Source organism: Physella acuta, unplaced genomic scaffold (assembly GCF_028476545.2).
Source record: "Physella acuta isolate Inbredline_101_S28 unplaced genomic scaffold, ASM2847654v3 ptg001157l, whole genome shotgun sequence".
NCBI classification, from domain to species: domain Eukaryota; kingdom Metazoa; phylum Mollusca; class Gastropoda; family Physidae; genus Physella; species Physella acuta.
The window spans coordinates 459,578-483,955 of NW_026732674.1; the positions used below are offsets into that span (position 1 = coordinate 459,578).

General features: G+C 29.8%; 3 protein-coding genes across 6 annotated transcripts; 1 reads left to right on the forward strand and 2 right to left on the reverse strand.

The window, feature by feature from the left end:
- Positions 1-1,071: 1,071 nt before the first annotated feature.
- LOC131956545 (synaptonemal complex protein 1) lies at positions 1,072-13,757 on the reverse strand. Of its 3 annotated transcripts, none has more exons than XM_059321056.1 (30): positions 13,740-13,757; positions 12,669-12,720; positions 12,100-12,136; positions 11,377-11,531; positions 10,809-10,874; positions 10,288-10,355; positions 9,997-10,070; positions 9,781-9,839; positions 9,318-9,387; positions 8,943-9,016; positions 8,171-8,279; positions 7,920-8,014; positions 7,624-7,808; positions 7,443-7,510; positions 6,780-6,841; positions 6,400-6,516; positions 6,187-6,291; positions 5,823-5,926; positions 5,135-5,252; positions 4,520-4,590; positions 4,283-4,355; positions 4,083-4,154; positions 3,599-3,808; positions 3,186-3,374; positions 2,861-2,935; positions 2,655-2,765; positions 2,173-2,385; positions 1,750-1,869; positions 1,425-1,478; positions 1,072-1,318 (listed from the first exon to the last, which is right to left on the reverse strand). In XM_059321056.1, exons 2-30 carry the CDS (start codon positions 12,702-12,704, stop codon positions 1,139-1,141), a joined length of 2,970 nt encoding a protein of 989 aa, XP_059177039.1. In that variant the 5' UTR covers positions 12,705-12,720; positions 13,740-13,757; the 3' UTR covers positions 1,072-1,138. The 3 variants fall into 3 exon arrangements, with proteins under 3 accessions (XP_059177039.1, XP_059177038.1, XP_059177037.1); XM_059321055.1 differs by lacking the exon at positions 13,740-13,757 and adding an exon at positions 13,244-13,282; XM_059321054.1 differs by lacking the exon at positions 13,740-13,757 and adding an exon at positions 13,244-13,282 and having other exon boundaries at positions 12,648-12,720.
- An 856-nt stretch (positions 13,758-14,613) lies between these two features.
- Positions 14,614-20,115, forward strand: LOC131956518 (SET domain-containing protein 4). Its single transcript, XM_059321006.1, has 11 exons — positions 14,614-14,697; positions 15,847-15,981; positions 16,111-16,209; positions 16,442-16,568; positions 16,733-16,930; positions 17,034-17,259; positions 17,529-17,703; positions 18,280-18,358; positions 18,475-18,555; positions 18,901-19,027; positions 19,171-20,115. Exons 2-11 carry the CDS (start codon positions 15,915-15,917, stop codon positions 19,297-19,299), a joined length of 1,308 nt encoding a protein of 435 aa, XP_059176989.1. The 5' UTR covers positions 14,614-14,697; positions 15,847-15,914; the 3' UTR covers positions 19,300-20,115.
- A 72-nt stretch (positions 20,116-20,187) lies between these two features.
- LOC131956519 (citramalyl-CoA lyase, mitochondrial-like) lies at positions 20,188-24,141 on the reverse strand. 2 transcript variants are annotated; one of them, XM_059321008.1, is made up of 7 exons: positions 24,004-24,141; positions 21,812-22,076; positions 21,377-21,589; positions 20,962-21,151; positions 20,765-20,878; positions 20,411-20,589; positions 20,188-20,302 (listed from the first exon to the last, which is right to left on the reverse strand). In XM_059321008.1, exons 2-7 carry the CDS (start codon positions 22,067-22,069, stop codon positions 20,207-20,209), a joined length of 1,050 nt encoding a protein of 349 aa, XP_059176991.1. In that variant the 5' UTR covers positions 22,070-22,076; positions 24,004-24,141; the 3' UTR covers positions 20,188-20,206. The 2 variants fall into 2 exon arrangements, with proteins under 2 accessions (XP_059176991.1, XP_059176990.1); XM_059321007.1 differs by having other exon boundaries at positions 21,812-22,084; positions 24,004-24,129.
- Positions 24,142-24,378: the final 237 nt, after the last annotated feature.

The following is a 24,378-nucleotide window of genomic DNA, read 5'->3' on the forward strand; positions in this document are numbered from 1 at the left end:
ATAATTATAAAAATCGTTTATTATTTAAGGGAAAAGAAAACTGTGGCTAGTTGTTGAACTGGTATATAGCCTTTTCAGAAAATGGTAGCGTGTGTCAAACTTTTCGAAGCTGTAAAAAAAAAAAAAAACTCATTGCACAAGGACACGCGGTATAGGCCTCTTGGATTTATAATCAACGAGCCGACCCGCGGCGTATTATACGCCGCTATTTAGTTGTTTTATTTTCTACATTACAGTAATTCATAATTTGTGAATTCGACAGTACCAATGCTGCCACTGAAAATATTTGCTTTAAAACACTAAAACCCTCCTCCCCCCCCCCCCCCACGTGAAAGCAGCCTCCACTTAGTTACTTCCCCTAAGTATAAAATAGTTTTAAACTAAATTATCTGCCCCTAAACCCGGCTCTACGATGTAAACATTTAGCGTGAACTACAGCTCACCAGACCATGTGGGGGTGGTTGCGATATGCCTAGAGAGGAAAAGAGGGGACTGCTAGGCGCGCTTACAGCTTGTTTTCTAACGTCTCCCAGAAGAGAATTATATATATAGATTAAAATGATATTTAACCTCTCTTCTTGAGTTGTCTAACCTTAACTCAATACTTGTCTGACACTTTTGGTTATCAACCTTTCGTTTTGCTCATCTTTTTTTTTTTAAACAGCGATTATACTTGAACAATGTTCAATGTTAAACATTAACAAAACTAAAATATTAAATTAATTTTACACAGGCCATAACCTTAAAGTAAATAAAGAGGCAGACATAAAATCTAGATCTGTCTTTTTGTACACAGTCAATCGTCAGTGAATAATAGGTCATAACCATACGATGCAGAAGTATAGACCACACGTGTTATAACTTTTATCTAAAATCTAGATAGGTTCTGCCTTTTACTTTTACACAATCACATAAAATATGGAAATCTGTATGACTTTATCAGTCCTCACAAGTCAATGATGAAAACTGTAGTAATACTAAAGCGAACGGCAAGGCAAAATCGTGCTGTAGGGGAAATTAGGCTACATATCTCGGGCGAAAAATAATGTATTCAACACAACTCAGCTGAAAGATAATTAAATATAAACTTTATTCCATTCAAATTTACCAACAACACATGAAATTAAACAACTGTGACCTAGTCCTCTGATGTGAACCCATAAACAGAGTCGAGATCAAACCATGCTTGACCAGCTATATCTTTTTTCATTTTACTTTTTGCACTGGCTGCCTTGTTTTTTGGAGATGTTGTAAAAAACACATTAGATTTCTTAGCTGGGGCTTTCCTAATGTTAAGCGTTTTAAGATCATCAGCAATCTGTAATGTTTTACAAGAATATTTTTTCATTAAAACGTAAAAGAAACTGAGCTCATTAAGTTATTAAAATATCTATCAGCACACTAATTCTAAAGTTTTGCCTTACCTTTGCACATGATTCCTCATTTTTCTCAGCAGATTTATGGGATTTTTTTTCCTGCTTTAAGTAAAACAAAAATTGTTATGAAATGAATCAGCTAAAATAAAAACAAAACAATATTGTCACACTAAAAGACGTAATAGGAAGAGAACAATTTTAAATGTTTTAAAAGTATTTTATAACATGATCTAGCTTGTAAATCAAATTTTTACCGGCATAAAAAGTCTAACCAGACAGATTTTTAACAACTGCTTGTTTGTCTCAGCTTCAAACCAAGTTAAAGTGTCATGTAAGCCAAAACAATGTATACAATTATTTGACAACAACATACCAGCTTTTGGTGGTTATCTCTCAAGGTTTTAGTTAAGGGAATCTTGCTTGGTGTACCACTTTTAGGAGTTGACTTTAAAATGGGTGTAGCTACAGGTTTATGTGGGCCTTTTGACTCTGTCTGAAACATTTAATCAAATAATATATAAAGTTAAACTATGTGTTATAGACTTTGAGCATAACTTTTGAATTTTTTAGTATTATTAAACCAATGCAGAGGTTCATAATTTTTTTTAAACTTTAGATTAACATCTATGTATTATCAAATCAGTAAGTGGTCACATTTCTTTTACAACATCCACAACAGTGGTTAAACCTCATCTACATCTATAATTGGTAATGTAAAAATTAGTTTACAAAAACAACACTTTAATGAAAACCGATGATAATATTCACTAAATTTCGATTATATAAGCAGTTTTACATCCAATTCCATTAAATCAGATTCATCAGATGACCCCTCCTTATCACAGCCGTTGTTTGCAAAGGCCACTTTCCTTCTTTTGGTTACAGAATTACATACTCTCAGAATACTTCTCTGAGGTGTTTTCAAACCACATGATGTAGGCCTATTTGAAGGGGTTAGCAGAGTATAAGTTACTGGCATTGATACAGCTTTTGGACTTGAGGGTTCATTCTAGAATGTAAATATAGTGAAATCATTATCTTTAAGCAAATAATATAATAAATATCAACCTATAAAATTCTCTTTACAAACAATGTTAGGTAAAGGAATGTGAAGATGAATGAATAAAATTAAATATGTGACAGTGAAAAGACTCAAGAATACACCAGTGACAACTGCAAATTCTTCTTTTAAATATGTTACACAAATTTCCTTCAATATTAATTTTTCTTTAATATCAATTATAATTATTTGTATTTAGATTTATATATTGCATGTACCTTTTTTTCTTTTATACTTTCACTTTCATTGTCTGCTCTATTTTTAGATGTAGGTGTTTGCACTTTATTGATTGGGTTCAAAGTGCATATGACATCAGGAATTGGATTTTCCTTTTTAAAAAAAGTACAATATAAAAACAACACCTTAAGCAAATTTAAAACAATTTTCTTTACTATGATGTAAAAAATATAAATAAAAACTGTACCTCATTTTTTTGTTTTAATTTGACTGTTAATTGTTCTATTTTCGCTTTACATTCTGTAAGTTCTTTTTCTAGTTTCTGAATATCAAAATAGAATAAAAAGCCTTTTACCAAAACAGCAACAAAAATTAAATGCAACAGAATCCTAGTATCATAAATTGATCAGTTAATCCCAATAAACCCAAATATACTCTACTTTTAAGTAGGATAAGACAAGGCTACCAGACACCTCTAGCTTTAAAGTACTGTACTCAATAGGCCACATTTATTTTGTACCTTAGAAGATAAACATACATTTGTCTACAAATCCCACAATGATCTGACTTACTAACACATAAGCCTTTTCATTATCCATTTTCATGGTCAGACTTTGAATTTCTTTATTCTTTTCACAAACAAGTTTTTCATTGTTCTGCTTGTAGGAATCTAAAGTTGCCATCATTTCAGTCAACTGAGCATCTGTAAGCTTTAATGCATTATCTTTTTCCTTCTGTGCATTACTTTGCATTAAAATTGCCTGTATAAGCCAATTAACATATATAAATTAAAACTTTCAGTATACAAACCTAAATGATAATTTGAAAAGACAGGTTTTTTAAAACAAATTCTCCTGTATTAATTTATAATGCTTAAAAGGCTCAGGTTGAAAATATTTTTCAGTATGCCATATCTGTTAATTTAAAATAAAATGAGATCCTGCACAGTAAAAACTGAGTTAAAAATTTTTTCTTAATAACCAACCTTTTCCATTGCAAGTTGAGTTTTTTCAAGCTCATCAGCACAAAGCTTCTTTATTTTCTTCACTTCTTCTTCACAATTTTTCTTTGCCATTTCTGCTTCTTCTTTTAACATTTTCACCCAGTCTAACTCTTTTTCAACTGTAAGTAGCTTCTCTTTATTTTCACTTAAAACCTTTGATTCAAATTCTAATTTCCCCTTAAGAGACTGTATCTATATAATAATCAAAATGTCAAGTTCATTTTATAAATGCATCATAGAAATATAAGCTTTTAGGAGAAAATATTAAAATTCTGTTTGAAAAATTTGTTTAAAATATTTATTGTAAATGAACTGTCCAACATGAATATTTGTAAATAAACAAGCTTATAATATTCTCTTCCAATGCAGTAACTCACTTTATAATAAGCCTGTATTCTAAAAGCAGTGTTCACTTCATTACATATCAATTTACCCAGATTAACTATAAAATTAGAAGATTAAGTACCTCGTTTTCTAGTTCTTTATTTTGTTCTTCTGTTATAGTAATTTTGCTTTCATGTGATATCAGTGACTTATCCTGAAAGAGAAGTCTTGTTTTAATAGAGATCTAGTTTCTTTTTGGATTACATAAACACAAGAAAGATAAAATATTAGTTTATAATGTTTAAAAGGCAAAAAAATATATGCTGAGGCTACAAAACTCACCATTTCATTATTTAAATTACTTATCTGCAATTTTAGATCTTGGATTTCTTTTAGCTGCTTATTTGTATTAGATCTAAAGACAAAGTTAGAATAAAGGTAAAATCATTTTTTATCCTGGAGTTAAATTAAAAAGAAAAATCATTCTTTTAAAGCTTTGTCTGTCAACACAGTCAAAATATATAAACACCTCAATACTTTTAAGATATTAGACTATATGTATTAAGTTAGCAGACAAACCGTAGCAATTCAAGTTCATCTGTATAATTCTTCACTTCATTTTCTTTTTCTGTGTTCACTGATTTAAGATTCTAAAATGTAATATAAAAAGATAGGTGATTTACAGTTTTAAATTTAATTTATTTCTACATGAAGTAAACATCTTAAATAGAAGTTACATAAACATTTGAATTTAAAAAAAAAAACTAAACTGTTTGGTCATTTCTAACTACAAGTTTTTATCTCTATCAATGTGTGCATAGTACAAGGAATAAACTTTTAATGTTTATTTTAAGTTATTTTAATTAAAATAGCCTTTTACTCCACTTTTTGAAACATAAATAAAATAAAATTCAATTTATAACTATTTACATTTTAAATGTGTATAAGGGATCATCATCTGATTGTTAATAGGGAAATTTAATTTAGAAGCTAGTCATTTCACCAAAAATACTAAACATTTGTAGTATCATGAGGTAATATCTCTTGTGGAGTAAAATAAACAGCATTTTAAGTATCCAAAATCATTAACATACCACTACCCAAAGTACCTACTATGTCATTTGAATTAAAATGGTAGAAAGAAAGATCATTCAAAACAACAAACCTTAAACAAAAACTAATTAACATTCATACCTCAATGGAAATGTGCAAAACTTCTACTTCTTTTTCTTTATCTGCTATAAGAAGTGTATTACTTTCAACCTTTTTTATTAGATCTAATACTTGCTTTTCTAACTGTTGATTCAATAGCCTACAAAAAAAAAGAAATTGTATTTTACAAACTTATTTTACAGACATAAAGCAGCCTTACTTAAAGCAAAAAAACTGCACACATTCAAACTAAAGTAGGTATTGTAAGCATTGTAAGTAAATGTATTTTGGACCTATTTTCAGAAAGAAGTATGTCTATTTTTAGACTAAACAAGAAAATTGTAGACAGATTAAATGTTAGATTCCAAATGAAAAGCAGAGACTGACAAATTTTAAAATAACACACCATAGACCTACCAGAAAAGTGTTCTTAACTTAAGCACAGCCAAAAATAATCAAATCTAATACTCTGTCTAATGACATTTTATAGGAGAAACTAAAAATCTCCCATTACAAACAAAATAAAGAAGAATCAGCAAAAATGAAAATTTAAAAAAAATTCATTTCAAAGACATTGTGAATTTTGAAGTAGATGGAAAATTTTATTTTAGTTATGTATATCACTTTTTTTATACAGTAAAAAGAAAAATAATTTTTTACAAATTTAGGCCTAATGCATACTTTTATAATACATTATTATGCCAAAAGCTTATTATTTGTTTGTACCAACCTTTCTTTTTCAATCATTTCTTCTAGTTTGCCAATGCTGTTCTGTTGTCTAATATTTTTATTTTCTTCTTCAGATAACAGACACTCTAAAGATGAACATTTCTCCTATAATAATACCAAAACTTAACATGATTGAACTTTGACTTAATCTTCAAAATAATTTGAAATTTACTTCTTTATTTTTCTGTAAGAGAAAGGCCCCACTTTAAAGATCTTTCTTGTAAATGGTCTAATAATACAGTGTGTAAAACAGTCAATGAATTTAAAAGCTCATAAATGAATATACTTTAACTTTTTCTATAAAATATTTTAAGTAAATTATCTATTTTCCTTTAATAATAATACTGTAAGCTGAAAATCTGTACCTGTTTTGCTTCTATATCAGCATTCAAATTAGCAATATGCTTGATATGGTTATCTCTCTCAAGAAGCAGGCAAGAAATCTTGGTTTGTAGTACTTCATTTTCCTCCTGTAATGAGACAGCTGTAGTTTTCAGGTTCAATATCACAAGTCTTTAACAACATATGATTACTTTTTAAATTGTGAAATTTCAAAATAAAATTTATAAAAAACTGACCTGTGCTTTTAGTTTGCATGAACTTTCCCTATCCAGTTTCATGGTTAACATTGAGATCTCATTATTAAGTCTACCAATTTCCTCCTTATCATCATTTTTCTCAGCCAACAAATTGTTCTAGATAATGTTATGAAACTGTTTATTTTTGTGCAGCTATAAAAACCAGCAATAGAAATCTCTATTTAAGATTTTAGCATGCAATGTTTTAAAATGATTTTTATGTTAAAAAATTACAGGATGGCATTGTTTATAATTTAGAGCTAATTACAAAACATAGGTGAATGTACAATATCACCACATTCAACAATTCTGGCTATGTTGAATTTTCAGGGAACAAAAAAGTAAAACATGCACACATATTTTTATCTTTTTATGCCTACCACTTGAAACTTTTCAACATCCAAGTTCATTTCACAGTTCATTTTTTCTATTATTAACAAGTCTGTTAAGAGAAAAAAAAAGATTAATTTGAAAAATAATAGTATTTATTTTATGAAAAAAAAATATTTTAAGTTTTTAAAAATATTGTTAATCATTAAGAATGTTTAAAGCTCCTACATAGCGAGATAAAGAGGATGTATTGTAAATCTGAATAGAAATTTTCTTAATTACTTAGGGGTCATCCATAAATGACGTCACACTCGTAGGGGGGAGGGGGGGTCCGTAATTTTGTGACGATGTGTGATGAGGGGGAGGGGGGGGTCAGATGTTGCGACGTCACATTTTTGCATTATAAAAAAGCAATGTTAGAAAACGAATTTTAGACGTTATTTCGCGTTTTAGATAACTGTTTTAATAAATTGTAATAGTTTAGACAAGATTTTGGAAAAATATCGATGTTTTTAAAAAATTCAACTACAATTTTGAGGGGGGTTGTAGGTTGAGGTGTGACGTCATTTTAGGGGGGGGGGGTCTGGCTTTTTGTGACAACGTGTGACGGAGGGGAGGGGGGGAGGTAAAAATAAAAAAAAGCGTGATGTCATTTATGGATGACCCCTTATGAGTATTTAAAAAAAAAAAAAAAATAGAATATCAAGTGTAACCTTTTGAATTCTTAAGTTCTTCCACCAAGGCTATAGCATCTGTTAGCTTAGTTTCACAATTCTGAAGTCTGAAAATTATTAGTTTATAAAATGTATTAAACTCAATGTTTAAAATTATTCTTTATATCATATACATTATTTAAAAAAACAAGCCAGCAATTGTGATATAATTAGAACATACTCAGAAAGCTTCAAATCTAATTTTTCTTGTGTAATTTGAAGTTCTTTTTCAATATATGATAATTGCTCTTCAAGTCTTGTTTGAGACTCTTTCATTTCTTGTTCCATTTTATCTTTACTTTGTTCTAAAGACTGGATGTTAAGTCTTTGTGTTTCTATCATGTTTTCAAGTGTTAGTTTTTCCTTCTGTCATAAAAAAGGTGATAATTTATATATAATCAACCATAATAAAACTGTAAAATACTATCATGATTCATCATTATACAGAATTATATTGAAGGAACTAATATCTTCTACCTGAAGTTCAGATATTTTAGATAAAGACTCTTTTAGTGCACCATCTTTTGAGAGTAAATCTTCAGTCAAGCAGGAAACCTTCTTTTGAAGATCATCTAAAATATAGAAAATAAAATGAGTTTAGGCTGAACACTAATCTCAGAAAAAAAAAACTCAGGTGTGAAAAATAATGAAACAAATAAATGATAAATGCCCCAAACACAAATTAATAATCCTGGTGAGTTTACAATTTTAAAAAATGTAATCCTTACCCACAGACTCCATCATGGCTGTTAATTTGCATTCCTTAATTTCTAAAACTGCATTTTGACTACAAAGTTCTTTTGTGATGATTTCTGTATTATCCTTTAACATTTGTATCTAAAACAACAATTTGTAGTTTCTGAGAGTATTTTTTTTTATAAAACTGCATAAGATAAGTGTTGGCTGGTACCCCATTTAATACACCCCCCTTTTCCTCCAGCATGGCCTATTTAGCAATTCAGTTGCGACCCGGAATGAATGCATCACTATCTCTCTTCTCATCGGGAACCTCCCATTATATAAGTAATAATGACAAAAATATTTGGCATTTAGTTGTGTCAAGCATGAATTGAAAAATACACACATGTATTGTGGATTACTTTTTTTAAAATCAAGCTTGTCAGAATTCTGTATTTAAAGTACTAATTATTTCTTTACTAAAACTTCAACTTATTTATAGAATTATTATAAAAACTAGTCTGTTGTCTTGTCTGAAAGGGAAAATGAATAGAGTAGGCTTTTCTAGTAATCTCATTTAAAAAAATTAGTTTTCAATTTAAAACTCAAATTACCTGGACTCTTTTTCTGGTTTTATGTTAAGTGGGCTGGCATTGGAGTAGGGGGAGGATACTTGTTAAGAGCTAGAATTTGTAAGCTATTCAAGGCCAATCCATGATCTACATAGTTTTGAGATTCCATAGGTATACTAGTCTGACAGATCTTTACAGACATACATACACATATTCATTTAATCAAAATTATTAGGCTGTTGCTAATTACCTCTTTATTATTATCAGCTAATTTCTGAATAATTTCCTTTGATTTTTCTGCATTTTCCTTCCTTTCAGAATTAACTGCAATGAAAATAGCAGTAGTGTAGAATTTGGGTTGTTACCATATTTAAAATTATCAGAAGGATGCAGAATGAAATGTGTTTTAAAGGACATAATATAGAAGCAAGAGTGCTTGTTTGTTTTTAATAATTAACCATTTTAGAGAGTACACCTATAAATAAAAACTTATGTAGTTTATAGCTAAGATTTTGGAATAAGTATTGAACTAGGAGATATAATTCGGATGATGAAAAATATTCATTCTAGTACTTATTCCATAGAAAACAAAATATTATATAATTTATCTGTGTAAAATAAAAACCTTCATCCTGAAGCTGCTTTTCTCTTTCTAGGGCAGTAATTTGTAATTTGTTAAATTTCAATGTCAACTCCTAAGGAAAAAAGTATTTTCCCAATTATTCATAAAAAATTTCAAACATGAAAAACAAATATGTATGTTTTGGGAATTCACATTAAAGAATAAAAATACATTAAATTACAGTTTCTATATATACATCGCAAAAAAACTTCATTGCATTCAGATCAAATTTATCTGATAAAATACTACTTAAAAACTTTTAATTTTTGTTGGAATAAACTTTTAACCCATCTTTATTAAAGCTTCTTCATTAATTCTTATCCCAATTAATAATTTTTAACTAAAATGTTTGAATGTAAACTTTGTATTTATAATGCATAAAATGAAGCTGAAAGACTGTTTGGTCATCTAAAACACATGACATGTCTTAAAATACAAGTGTGTTAAAAACAAATGATATAAGTACCTCAAACTGTTGCATATGTTCTTTTCCAATATATTTTAATTCTGTTTTTTCAGTTTCACCTAAATAAGAATTGTGTGAAACATATTTATGTTAGCAATTTCAAAATTTAAGATCACTATGATAAATACAAAAGCTGAAGCTTAATTTTGAACTGAAACATATTTAACATAAAGCAAAAAAGTGCTGAATTAAAAATTAGACAAAGGAAATATTTACATCTCATTAGTCTATCTTCCATTCTAGCTGCATGGCATTTTAACAAAGTGCACATCTCTCTTGTTGAATTAATCCTTTAAAATAAATTTTATATATTATTTCATTTCTTATTCATAAAAATCAATTCAAATGCTCCTGTTTAAAGAATTAAAAGAAACAGAAGCCAAGCATTATAAGCAAGTGAACCCTTATAGCTATGTATACAATTATTATTGAAAAAAGTTTTTAATAGCTAAATATATATGGGCAGACAAGAAAAGGAGCTGTAATTTTACTAATTTAATTGCTAACCTTCTAAGTACTTCTTCTCTGTTACTAATTTCTTCCTGAAGCATTGCACTTGTTCGCTCATTTTCAAGCTGTAGTTTTTACAATTGTACAAGATTAACAAGCACAGTTATTTTTTTAGAATTTTTATTTATAAACTTTGTATAAATGTAAATGAATACGCAGGAAGGTTTAACCTAAATGACACTCATATTCATATTGAAAGTTTTAATAAAAAGTAACAGTAAATATGAGGAATTCATTTAAATAAATAAATACTTTACATACATTTTTTTTTGCTTTTCTATTCTATTAAATTGTTGATTCAGCATAAGTTAAAAATTATCCACCCAAGCTGCATATTCAATATAATAGCAAAGAAAAAGGAAATAGTCCAATAATTATCTTTTACAATAAACTTAAAGAATATGCAGCATTGCTGAAGTAAAAAAAATATCCAGCAACATCATGATTATTAGCTGTCAAGTCCTAATAAAGAAAAGTACAATCTTTTCTTCTTCAAATCTTTAAATTCATGAGATTACCTGCAGTTCTAATAAAGATTTTTTCATTGTTTCTATTCGCTGTGATGCTTCAATCAGTTTCTTTTCCTAGACAAAAATACAGATAAAAAGAAATTATTCATAAGTTCAGTTACTATAAAGCCCACATACTATGGCACCACAACTGTAAGGTAATTAATGTAAGGTGATTTAAAAAATTGTCAAGTAGGTATATCATTTTATTATAGTTAATAGATATAGGTTGAAAATGCTAATCTATTTATAATAGATAATAAAGTATATAATTAAACAAAGTACAAATGGCTTAGAATTTTTAAAAAATAAAATACAATAAGATCTAATATGACTTTATCCATTAATCTCCTGGTTGTTCCAGCAGGCAAAATTATAGTTCAGAAGAATGTATGAACAGTGATTCAAATGTCAGGCCTGTTAACATTAACCTGACTGATTGTTTGTAGATTCTATGCATGCCTTATAAAAGGATAACACTGAATAAAATAAATCTGCTCTTGAAGACCTTGTTATAATACTTAGCTTATTTGTATTTTTTTAAAAATAAAATAGAACATGAAAACAATTATAATACCTTCTCTTTAAGCTCCACATCAGTTTGTATTTTCCACTTCCTGATCTTATCAGCTTCTTTATGTAGCTTTACATGAAGTGTAGACATCTGTTCACTTTCCAGCTGCTGCTGGGCACCAAATCTTTGGTGTGCCATTGTGGTTGTGCTATGTACATCTAATATATTTAAAAATGTTAAAAATTCACTGTATTGTAAAAATAATGTGTAAAACTGCATGTTTATACCCAAATAAATGAGTACAGAAACAAATAATTTATCATTCCAAATTGATAGATTTTTATAGCTAATACATTTTAGAAATTGTATATATATATATATTTATATATAGATCTATGTGTGTATGCACGATATATATATATATACATACAAACACGCACACAAACAGACTTATATAAATTTAAAATTTACTAGCCATCTTTATTTTTTAAAGAAACATAGATACCCACACCAGTGACATCACTAGTTTAGGGGTCACTCTGTGCTGTAACTGAAGGTGTCACCCCACCCCCTTCCAAAAATGTTGCTTTTTCCGTTTGGTATAAGGAGATTTTATTATTAATATTAAGTGTCATCCCCCTTGAATGGTTTCAAAGCAGTCAGTAATGTCCTTTCCTTTCTCTTTGTGTTGCTACTGCTAACGTAATGTATTAACTAGAATATAATCGTGTTAGTTCGCAGAAAATATATTTTTGTGCCAACTGGAGTTTCATCAAACCTGATTACCTCTTGCATTTTCTTGTTGGTTCTTTATTACTTCAAGCTGTAGAAGAAAGTGAATGAGTAGAATTAATATAAGGTGGTCCTTATATTCTAAAGATTTTTATAGTTTAAACTACAGATATGAAGATCTAAATATCTAAAGACACTTAAGATTGCATCTTAACATTTTTACAAAATTGATGCAATGCAGACATTCAAATTATTATATCATCTAGTTATGTTAAAACTATCAGAGTATAAAAGTATAATAAAGTATAAACTAAAGATTCCTCATTAGACCTAGTGATCCATTGGGCAGATGAAGTAGAGTTCATATGTTTCTTGGCTCAGCATATGAAGGGATAGAAAAAATTGTGGTCAGCAGTATGCCCAGTTGCCTTTACCTTCCCTAATATGACTTAGGTACCCTTCAGTCTGGTGGACTCAGGGACGCTCTACTGATTCGAATCAGGATTCGAACTCGAGACTTGTGTTAGAACTTTAGAAGTCTAGCGCTCTACCACTAGGCCACACCATCCCATGATAAAGTATAATAAACTATAAAAACTAACCTCTTTATAACTGTTATTTACCTGGGGCTGAAACCTGAAAAGTGGTTGACCATTCATAGTGTTTTAGGAAGAACTGTTGAATAATAAAAAAATTAATTTGAATAAGAATGTTTGAATAATAGAGATCTAATATTGTTTCACATGTTTCTCGTGCTTTTTTGGGGTAAGGGATCATCAAATAATAGACAAATATTCAAATATTAATTTAATATCTATACTATATATATGGCCGGCCAGGTCATATGTGATTATAAGATTATGTCATATAGAATCTAGATTAGAAGTTAATAGTTATTTAATAATTATTAATTAATAATTAATTAAGTTATTTAAGTAAGCTAGATCTAGAATCTAGATCAAGTAAGAAGTAGATCTAGATCTAGATCTAGATCTAGATTCTAGTCCCCAATAAAATAAAGTATATTAGTATAAAGATCTAGAATTCTAAAATCACTAAAATGAGATTTTTATTTAAATTATCTTTTTATTGTTTAACACTAAATCTAGTAGATCTAATAAATTCTAATCACTAATCAATGCTAATCAATTCTAATTGTTGACTAATTCTTCTAAATCTAGCCGATTGTTTACATTACATAGTTAGACGTTCTTGTGTCGTCTGCTGTAAAAAGCCGGATGATGCATAATCGAGAAGTAGTGGTTATATGTAGTCGATTTCTCGCTATCATTGAAATAATAAATTGAAACTGGGCATTATCAGTAAAACAAGAATTAATCATAATATAAAACAAATTTATTCGTATTTCTGATCATATTATTTCAATCTTTGAATAATTAATGATCGTTTCAACAATTTAGCTCGAAAACCTAAAAACGAATAAACAGTAGTCGATTTGTTCATTTTTAGATAAACAACGGTCTTGTTATTATGGTACATACCATTAACCAGTAACAATTCTGCATACATAAACAAAACGAGAAAAATTTATTTGAAATAGATTGAAAAAAAAGTAAAGATAAGAAAGAAAATTGCAATTGATTAGAAAATAGACTGTAATTATATAAACTTTTGAGTAGGCCTAATTCTTTTCTTTCTCGCGTTACAGAAATATTCTTAAATAATATTCTTACCGGAACGGTTGGTTGTAGAAACATTGTAAGGCACAGGTGCTCGATTCCGCTCTTTTTTTTTCAAAACTGCAAAATATTGCCTGTTTAAAAATAGTTGATCCTTTGACCTCCCCTAGGGATTGCCAATACATGAGGAAAGGCTTTTTTTTTACGATTTTATTTTCCTTCCTCGTTGTCACAAGTCAGGCTCCCAGCAGTGCCAGCAATGTCATACCCCCCTCCCCCCCCCCCCATTCACCACATTATTTCTTAAAAAAAAAAGCATTAGCTTTAAAAAAAATAGTAAGCGATCTGGCTTTTGTGATGATGTGATTATATCCTCAGATATGCAGGATGCTATTTGCGACCCATCACTTAGTTTATGTTAAGCTTTTTAGAACAGTTTCGTTTCTTTTCGAGATTTGTCATAGCCACGGTGCTAGTTTTAATAATTTATCTTGTTAATACAGCTGTTAGCAGTCAAAAACCTAGAACTAGATTTTCTGATCTAGTATCTAGATTAGATATTTTAATTTTATAGAATCTAGTCTAGCAGTTCTAGAGGGCTTTAGTTTAACTTACTTAAAGAATTAGGTCTTAGCTTAGTTCTTAATCTATTATCTAGATCTAGAATAATTATTAATTAGATCTAGCTAGATATGATATACTGATATAGTCGTGTGACTTTATACATTATACAACGACTCGTTGTATGTCACGTCGTAACGCCAAACGGAAAACTAAAACTCTATTTTTAGTTTTAGCGTATTTCCAATAGATAAAATTTTTTTAAATAGATAGATTGACAGGAAAAATATTAAATATTATAGGGCCTAAATAAACTAAACTTTAATCTTTAAACTAGATCTAGATTAATATTAATAATAAGATTTAGATTTTAGATTCTTATCAACTTAAAAAAATCTTAATTAAAAAAAGGCCGATGCTAGCCGGAAAAAAAGATACGCAATGGACAATGGTGAGAAACTACGACTTGCCATCACGGCGATGTTTTTGATGGTACTGCGCATGCATGTGTTTACAACCGCAGGACCCTTACCCCCATTCACCGGGCCCAATCCTATCCCTAATCCTAATCCTATCCATAACCCTAACCCTAGCCATAGGTCACTGTGCATGCGCAGAACTATCTTTTGCCGACTAAGTGGAGATGTTGGGGAGAAAAATCTTTTTCCGAGTAGTCACTTCGTAAAAAAATGCTGTGCCACCCTGTAAACAGTATCACAGGACAGTAGTAAAACAAATTTCACAAAGAAGAAATACTGAATTAAAAAATAACTAGATCTAGTAACTTTTAGCTAGGGCCGATTTTTACCTCTCCTTCCCTTCTGTCACATATCGTCACAAAAAGCCACACCCCCCCCCCCAAAATGACGTCACACCTCAGCATACAACCCCCCTCAAAATTGCAGTTGAATTTTTCTTAAAACATCCAAATTTTTCAAAAATCTTGTCTGAACTCTCTCTACATAGAGTATTTTAATGAATTCCTATTACAATTTATTAAAATAGTTTTCTAAAACGCGAAAAAATGGCTAAAATTCATTTTCTAACATTGCTTTTTTATAATGCAAAAGTGTGACGTCCCACCATCTGAACCCCCCCTCCCTTCATCACAAACTGTCACAAAATTACGGACTCCCCCCCCCCCCCCTACGAGTGTGACGTCATTTATGGACGACCCCTAACTACGGTAACTAGTAACTAAGTCTAAAGTAAAGTCTAATCTAAGGCCTTGCCGTATAGCCCTAGGCCTTGCAGCTAGTAGCTAGGATAATCTAAAATATTAATCTATTGTTTAGCATGTAATCAATTCTGGCAAAGGCTTCCATTCCAGTATGACAAAGTTGTTTCATTCAGATATCTCTCGGCATAATTGATCATTTAGGTTTTAGGCCTATAAGATTAATGTCAGCTTGGCTGGGTTGATAAAGCTCATGGTTGCTAAACCATGTCCATGAGGCTTGACAGGTGGAGATAGCAACCCACAGTTACAATTAAGAACAACGAAGAAGAAGTCAGAATAAGGATTAATCATTTCTGGGATTTATAAAAACTAATGTCTGACCAAACATTACCAATAGCTCTCTTTTTTTGCACATTACAGTATATATGTAAAGCAGAAGTAGTAAGACACAACCTAAGTCCTGTTTTCAGAACCAGAAATTGTAAATTATGAAACATTTGGGAAGATGCGGTAGGCATCGCCATCGTCAAGTAAAGGTCGAAAAGCAATCATTATGTAAGAACTTTGTAGACAAGTTTTAGCAGGTAGTTTTAGATATTATTTTATTATATTATTTTTGAAGATGTTATTTTCAGAACTATATTTTTCATTATTTAGATATAAACCTCTATTTAAAAATTTCAGCACTATCTCATTTATGTGAGTTCATCAGATTAATCAAGTGGATTAAACTTTCCAGCCAGTGTAGATGTACTAATTTTTTAAAGCCTGCTTGTTTCAAAGGTACATTTTTGGTGTTTCTCTCTTTCTTTTTCAATCTATATGTTAATTTTAAAAATTATATTTATATAGGGCCTACTACTTTAGACGATATATTTAGTTTTTTTAAACAAATCCAATTAAGACTTGACTTTTTTGGTTTCAATAAAACTGTCAACAAATACATATATGTTACTTCCTTATTATTAATCAAAATATTAAATTTAATATTAATTGTGTTCTTTGCTTTTAAAAGAAACAGGGAGAGGAATGATGGCAACTAGGAAGATAAACAAAGGGGAAGTTATTGTGTCAGTTCCTTATAAAATTTTAATCACTGCAAAATCAGTGTTACAAAGCAACTTAGGTTTGATTATTCAAAGGTAAAAACAATTGTATTTAAAGAACCTAACAACTAATATTTGGATAATCTTTGACTGAGCATACATTATAAAAAGCATTATATGCATTATTTTATCTGTTTTATGAAAAATATAAGTTTATTTTTATTAACAATTTCCAAAAAAATTATTGAATTTGTTTCCAGATCAAAGTGGAGTTTTACACCTTATCAACTACTGACTTTGTTCTTAGTGGTAGAGAAAATTAAGGGAGAAAATTCTTTTTGGTTTCCTTACATCAGCACTCTTCCAGATGAGTACAGCACCCCTCTTTTCTTCACACCAGCAGAGATATCATTTTTGACTCCTCAAGCAAAACATTTGGCTGAAAAATATAGACAAAGGCAAGTTAACCATGCTTTTTTTGTAATTGGAATGATATTATATTATTTTATCGAGAAGGCTGGTTTACATTATTTTAATGTTAAAACTGAAATATTTTTTTAGGTTTGATATAGCCAGCCAACAGATGTTGGATTTTCTTGAGATGTTCTGTCCATCTCACTTCTCCCTGGTTAGCCTTGATGACCTAAGACTTGCATGGTCAGCTGTGGCTACCAGATCTGTTTATTTGCTGACAGAATCTCATCCATCCATTTTTCTTCATCCTGATGAGAGTAATGTTGCACTTGCTCCTTTTCTTGATCTACTTAATCACAAAGACACTGCTCAAGTAAGTCAATCAAATTTTTAAGGAGAGTGTTTAAGTTAGTATAATCTAAGTAACTTGGATACTGTTTTAGTTAGCATCTAATAACAAGAACATAGTATGCTAAGATCTGCTGAGGGTACTGTGAAAGTTAATCTATACCACAAGGATTCTAAGTAAATAAATTTTAAAACTATGCACACCTAAATAGAAATAGAACTGCCATTTTATTGAATACCTACTTAAATTTTATTAAATACTTGGATTACTGATGTTGTAAATATATATTTTAGGTGAAAGCAGGAATGAATAAAACTTCCTGTTGTTATCAGATCAGAACGGAGAACTCTTGTCAAAAAAATGATGAGGTTTTTATATGTTATGGCCCACACGATAACACAAAATTATTTATCAACTATGGTTTTACATTAAAACAAAACATTTACAATGTCTTCCATTTTACAATAGGTAAGTTTTATATTTTATAATTTTGTATATATTACATTAATTACATTGGCAGATTTTAAATAGCTTAAAACAAAAAATCTTCATGTAATAAACCAGTCTTTTTGTGCAGAGAAAGCAGATTTTATTTTTGCAATCACAAAATTTGATGAGAATGTGTGAACAAAACACAGTAATGGCAAACTTATTTTCTTTTGAAGATTCCATTTATTAATAATAGAACATGTTCTTTTATTAAGTCACGAAACAAACATGAATTTCTATTAAGTTTTTAACTGAGAATTTTTTCATAGTGTGTCCTCTACTGCTTAACCAGGCGGTTTCCCTTAAAAGTTAATATCTGAAATTTAAATATAATGAAGTGGAATGTCTCTACAACTTGAGTTTCTAAAATTATTTTAATATATAATTTTGCAAAAGCACTGGTTGTAATTTACATAGAATATTTTAGTCTGTTTATCGGCTTAATAATTTTAAGTACACAGAATATTTAATGGTTTTGGTATAATTAATTTAGAACTTTACACGACAATCTGTATCATCTGTATGTTTTCAAATTTAAAAAAAAATTGTCTACAGATGATGTAAAGTTGTGCCTGTCAAATGTTGCAAGTTGGGATAAAAAAGTTGCCATTATCAAGCAGTGTAGTTTAGACGAGTGAGTAGATTAGTTAAAAGTAAAAGCATCATACTATTAGTTATTAGTATGTTGTTTCCTTTAATAAAGAGTTTATATGAATTTTTCTTAAGAATAATTTTGATTCATTTCAACAGAAACTTCATTTGTGGGTCAGATGGAATTTCATGGTCACTTAAGGTTGGACTAAAAATTGCTGTCCTTGAGTGGAAATTGTTGTGAGTAATTATAAGATTTTCTTGACAAATGTGTTTATGTATTTAAGACTTTCTTGGTGATTAAAGAGCCTCAGAAATTGATTTTGTTGTATATTAATTTTATCACCTGAATTAAAAGCTTTCAATTTTTTATTGTTTAATATATATGAGAAGTAAGTATACTGTAGTGACATTTTTAAAATTCAATTTCAACCTAATTGTTCAAGCACTGCAGATTTTGTGTTAAATGTTTATATTATACATATAATGGAAATTTTAAAAAGAGCATTTTTATTAAATATTTAACACTCAGATTTTAACGTTGTAAATTGTAAAGAACACTGGCTAACTATTTGCTGCTTTTAGATCTTCATGGAAATCACTTTTGCAAGATATTCCATTGTCAGAAGAAAATGAGATGTCTGCACTTGAACTGGCAAGAAAACTATTTTCATGTGCTCTCGCAAAAGTTCAGGAGCATTTGCACATTGTGGTAAATAAAATATATCAATCTTAAGGTTTCATGATAAACTATGAGAAATGCATTTAAATGCAATTAAATACTAATCTTTCGATGTGCTGTAATTACATAAATTTTAAATACAATATATTAACTTTTTTAAATCTTTGGCCTAGTTGAAACAGAGTGATTCTCCCCATTTCAACATACTGCTTTCCCTTGCTGAACAAGATGTGTTGTTATTGGAGTCCGCTCTAAAATCTCTAATCAACTCCAAGGTTCAATATAAAGATGTAGCAGGGTGAGAAATATCAAGCAGTACATAATAAAGAGAACTTCTACTACACTTGGCCAATGTAATGGATTATAGCAGATGGTCAGACTAAATTCTATGAGTCATGATGAGCTCATAGTAGATGGAGATTCAAAAGTCTATGGAGTCATGATGAACTGGTGGTCATAGCAAATGGTCAAACACAAGTCTATGGCAGTCATGATGAACTGGTGGTCATAGCAGATGGTCAAACACAAGTCTATGGCAGTCATGATAAACTGGTGGTCACAGCAGATGGTCAAACACAAGTCTATGGCAGTCATGATAAACTGGTGGTCCACAGGATCTAACAGATTTCTATGTCCTATAAATGTGGTGTTAGTTATGCATTAACTATGGAATACTCAGTGAAGCAAGTTCAACTAAAGTTTATTGGTGGACTTGGTAGTGCCACATTATAATGTGCTAAAAACAACCTGAGACAAATTTTACAAACTTTACAGTGACACTAACAATCACACGTTTATTGTAAATTGACAGATACCACAATATTAAATTAAAAATGTATCTAGAAATGTTAATTTAAAATCTGAACTTCTTAAGGAAAATAAAATATTTTTGCAGTTGCCATTTTACTAGTACATTAAGTCTTATTTTAATAGTTGGAAAGAAGTGTGTTGATTCTGGAGTGGATTGTTTTACTGCCAGTTGTTTGTTATGTTACAAAATACTATAAATTAACTTATAAATTACCATCTTTAGAGCCATAAGATAATGAAGAGAATAAAAAGTATGTGTTAAAATGGCAGCTAAATTTTAATTAAATGCTTTCAACATTGAACACACAAATGCCACTTTTCAAATAAAACATCTTTGACAAAAATGTTATTTTATATTAAATGAAAATTTGAAATGTCTATTGGCTTTACACATTGTTTTTATTTTCTTTCAACATTTTCAACAAGCTTGAGGATATTCTTGGCTTGCCTAAGCAAAGGCATGTCTACCATCTGACCTTGAAAAACAAATGCACCCTAAGAGTAGTAGAAGAATAAAACAGGTTATTTATTCATCAAAATAGAATAATACAAGATCATGTGAAGTTACACTAACTAGACCATAGGGAAGGTAAAGGAGATTACCTGGCCAGATTTTTGGTGTTCATCAAAAGCACTGCTTAATTTCCTGGCCCAATCCTGTTTTTCAGGGCTGGGGGTAAATGCTGCTTGCACAGTGGCTATCTGCTTTGGATGTATCACTTGCTTTCCAGTGAATCCATATTGTGCACCTTCTTGTGCTTGTCGCTCAAGTCCTGTTAAATCTGTACAAGATATTTTGCCTAATTAGGCTACAAGTTAAATTTCTATAAACTATATGATAATATGGCCAATATTCAGCAGTATTAACAGGAAAATTATGTATTAAATGCTACAATTCAGGATTGATATACATATTTTAGTAAGTTTCAATTAGTAAGACAAAGACAAAAGCTGTACCATTGATGTCCACATATACAATATCAATAACTTGTAGTCTGAAAGCTTTTGCTGTCATTACAACTTTCTGACGAGCATAAAGCAATTCTTTAGCTTCTTGAGTTTTTTGTGCACCTAAAGAAAAGAAATACTTGCTTTACTGACAAAGAAGATAAACTAACGAATAAAGTCTGGATTCTTTTAAAAATATTGCCCACCTATATCGGCTAGGAAGTCATCAGAACCAAAGACCACTCCATCTATGTGGAAATGATCTGCCGCTGAAAATTCAACAGCTTTATCTAAAACTTCTTTCATATTTAGTAATCCTTGGCCACTCTCAACATAAACAAGTAAAAAGGGCTTATATTTACGGCCAGCTTTTGCAGCCTTGAGGCATTCTGTAAACTGATCAAGTTCATTGGAGTTAATCTGTGGGAGTCTTATGTGTGACAACAGAAGAGTTTAACTGCTGGTTAAAGTAAATATTTACATAATAAATTTACTGACTAGTACTCTTTCAGTTAAAATGCATAGTATTAAAAAAATTAAGTGATAATCCACATGTATAGCTTAGTTTTGATTGAATTATGCATTCCAATTTGACCAAAACCACAATACATGTACACTCACTGTGACCAAGTCTTCAACTGAATCAACTTTAGGTAGGAGCAGAGTCTGGGGTAAGCATGTTACATCTGCACAAGAACCAAGGTCTCCTCCTATAATTGCACCAATATCTGCTTCCATTAGCTGACTAGACCTTGAGTTAACTCGGAGGGCCAGATCCATGTTCTCTATTTTAAGGTAGTCTAGTGCTTCTCTAATATTCTTCCGTGCCTCTGCCTTGTAATGTATGATATATATATATATATATATATATATATATATATATATATATATATATATATATATATATATATATATATATATATATATATATATATACACATATATATATATATATATATATATCGTACTTATAAAAATTTCTCAATGAATTACAATTAACAAAACTGATATGGTATGATCACTGATAAAGACAACATGTAAATACAAATAATTTACTTTCATATTAATTGCAACTCCATCTTCACATTCTAACACTGCACAGTCTACGCCCAAGTGGGGAATTTTGCTCAATTTTTTTTTGTCGTGACCAGGTACATACATAACAGTTCTTCGAGGGATGTAAGGGCATTTCAACATTTCTGTTACTGAAGAAAGACTACGTGCCCAAGTAGGTTGCACAAGAGCACATTTTATTCGGTGTGGATGCAAGATCTGACTTTTAAAAAGGCTTGCTACAGGCCCTTTATATGCCATAGTAGATCTGGAAAACTAAGTTGGAAAAAATAATTTTTAGTAATTGCAATGTAATACTAATGTGCTTTAGATTTATAAGCTATATATATATATATATATATATATATATATATATATATATATATATATATATATATATATATATATATATATATATATATATATATATATATATATGCCTAAATATACATATCTAAACAGACATCCATATACTTATAGTTCTAGGGATACCACTAATACTAGATCTACATGTATATATTTATAATTTATTTTATATAAAAAACTAAATGCAATAAATCACATCACTGTTTTAAAATTATTTTTACCTCCCTTCAAGTTATAAAAAAGCTCAACAGTTTTCTCTCTTTCCCCCCCCCCCCCCACCTCAGTATATGAACCTCTCAAATTGCAGTCTTGTTTTTAAGACATTGTTTTCTTTTTAAAATATTAATGAGCTTGGTCTACAATGAGTATACTAATCCATTTCCTTAATAATTCTGTAACAATTTACACAGTCTTTTAAAATGTGAAACATTGGCTAAAATTGTTTTTAAATACTACTTTTTAAAATGCAACATTGTGTTATCAGACAAACAAAAGTGCACAGAATATTTTGCTCTCCCCCTTTTCCCATCAACTATAGACTATCATGCAGTCTATTCCAGAGCCAGCATTAGGAATATGCAGGGCCTAGGGCCAACCATCAGTGCAAGGCTTGAGTTTTTGGTGTCTAAAATATGTACAGTGAGGCTGTATCAATTCAATGAAATAGTGTAAAAATGTAGGTGTGTGTGCAGAGGTGCGTGGATGCCCAAGAACGGATGCGCCCCCCCCCCCCCCCCCCCCCCAAAAAAAAAAGATTATATATAATAGCCAATATATCATATATATATACATGCACACATAATAACACATAAATGTTTAGGAGTTTATAAGCTAATGCTAAACTTCTCAAATTGATAACATGTTTATCTCTCCCACAGTTTACCCAATGTTTTTTAACCTTTTACTAAGATAGTAAATCACTTTTGACAGTTCTGTAATCAATACCAATTCACTAAAGAAAATTCAACCACATGCCAACAAATTAGGACAATAAAGTTGTTTGAATTGTTTGTTAATGACCATTAGTTAATATACAAGTCATGCGTTTTAAGTGTATTTTAAAAAGAGACTGTTAGTAAGCTCAGAATTTTAGACAAATTACAATATCAGTTATGAATATCCAAAAGAAATGTAATCATGGAAGCTCAGTAGGGTGGAACTTTGGGGTGTGTGACGGTGGGGTAAGGTAAAGGATAACTGTGCATTTAAATCTATGGCTATTAGATTGCAAACCCTAAGAAAAGGGTCTCCAAGTTCGAGTACTACGTTATGGATCTCTGACTGGAGACATTCGATAGGAGGTTTGTGCTTATAGTATATAGAGCGTTCACGTATTACATTTCCTGTCAAGAAAATAAGGAGTGTGTCACAGGACCGATAGCTACACTTATTTATGAGTTTCATGATAACATGCTCGGGGGATGCCATGAATGCCGGTAATTTTGACTTGTGAGAAATCAGGACAATAGTACAATAAATAATAATAAATATTTAGCAAAACTCTGCCTGATGTATCAAAACTATTCAAAACAGTAGGTAGGCCTATGTTTTTGTATTATTGTATTTAATTATTTATTATTTATATTTTAATTTTAAATTTTATACCCAACCTTAATTCAATAATTCTTAATTTAATTATTTATTGTAGGCCTTAGTAGTATTTATTTAATATATTTAATTTTAATAATATTTAATATTTATTATTTAATATTTATTATTTAAAATTTATTAGTTTAGGCCTAATTAGTATTACTAATTAGTAATTTAGTAATTTAATTAAATTTATTATTATTTTATTACTATTTATTATTTATTAACTATTTATTTACCAATAGTCAGTGAGACGTAGGCCTAAGTAATAGATCTATATTATTTTGTCTATGGTCTAGGCCTAGTATTTAAATATTTTAAACCGAGCTTTGTTTACTTAAGTTTACTAACTACACTAAAACTAGTGTTTACATTTCATTTGCTAACCTTGAATAAATAAAATAAAATCGTTATTTTTATTTCAACTTTTTGAGTTTCTATAAAAGGGGGCATTTATTGTTGAAAATGCTGCGATTTTTTGTAAATTTATTTATTTGTCGATTTACTTTGATAATTAATGATTTTAAAACAAACATCAACAATATATATACGATTTAAAATACTTATATATAATTTGAAAGTTGTAAATTAAATTAAATTATAAATTAATGAAC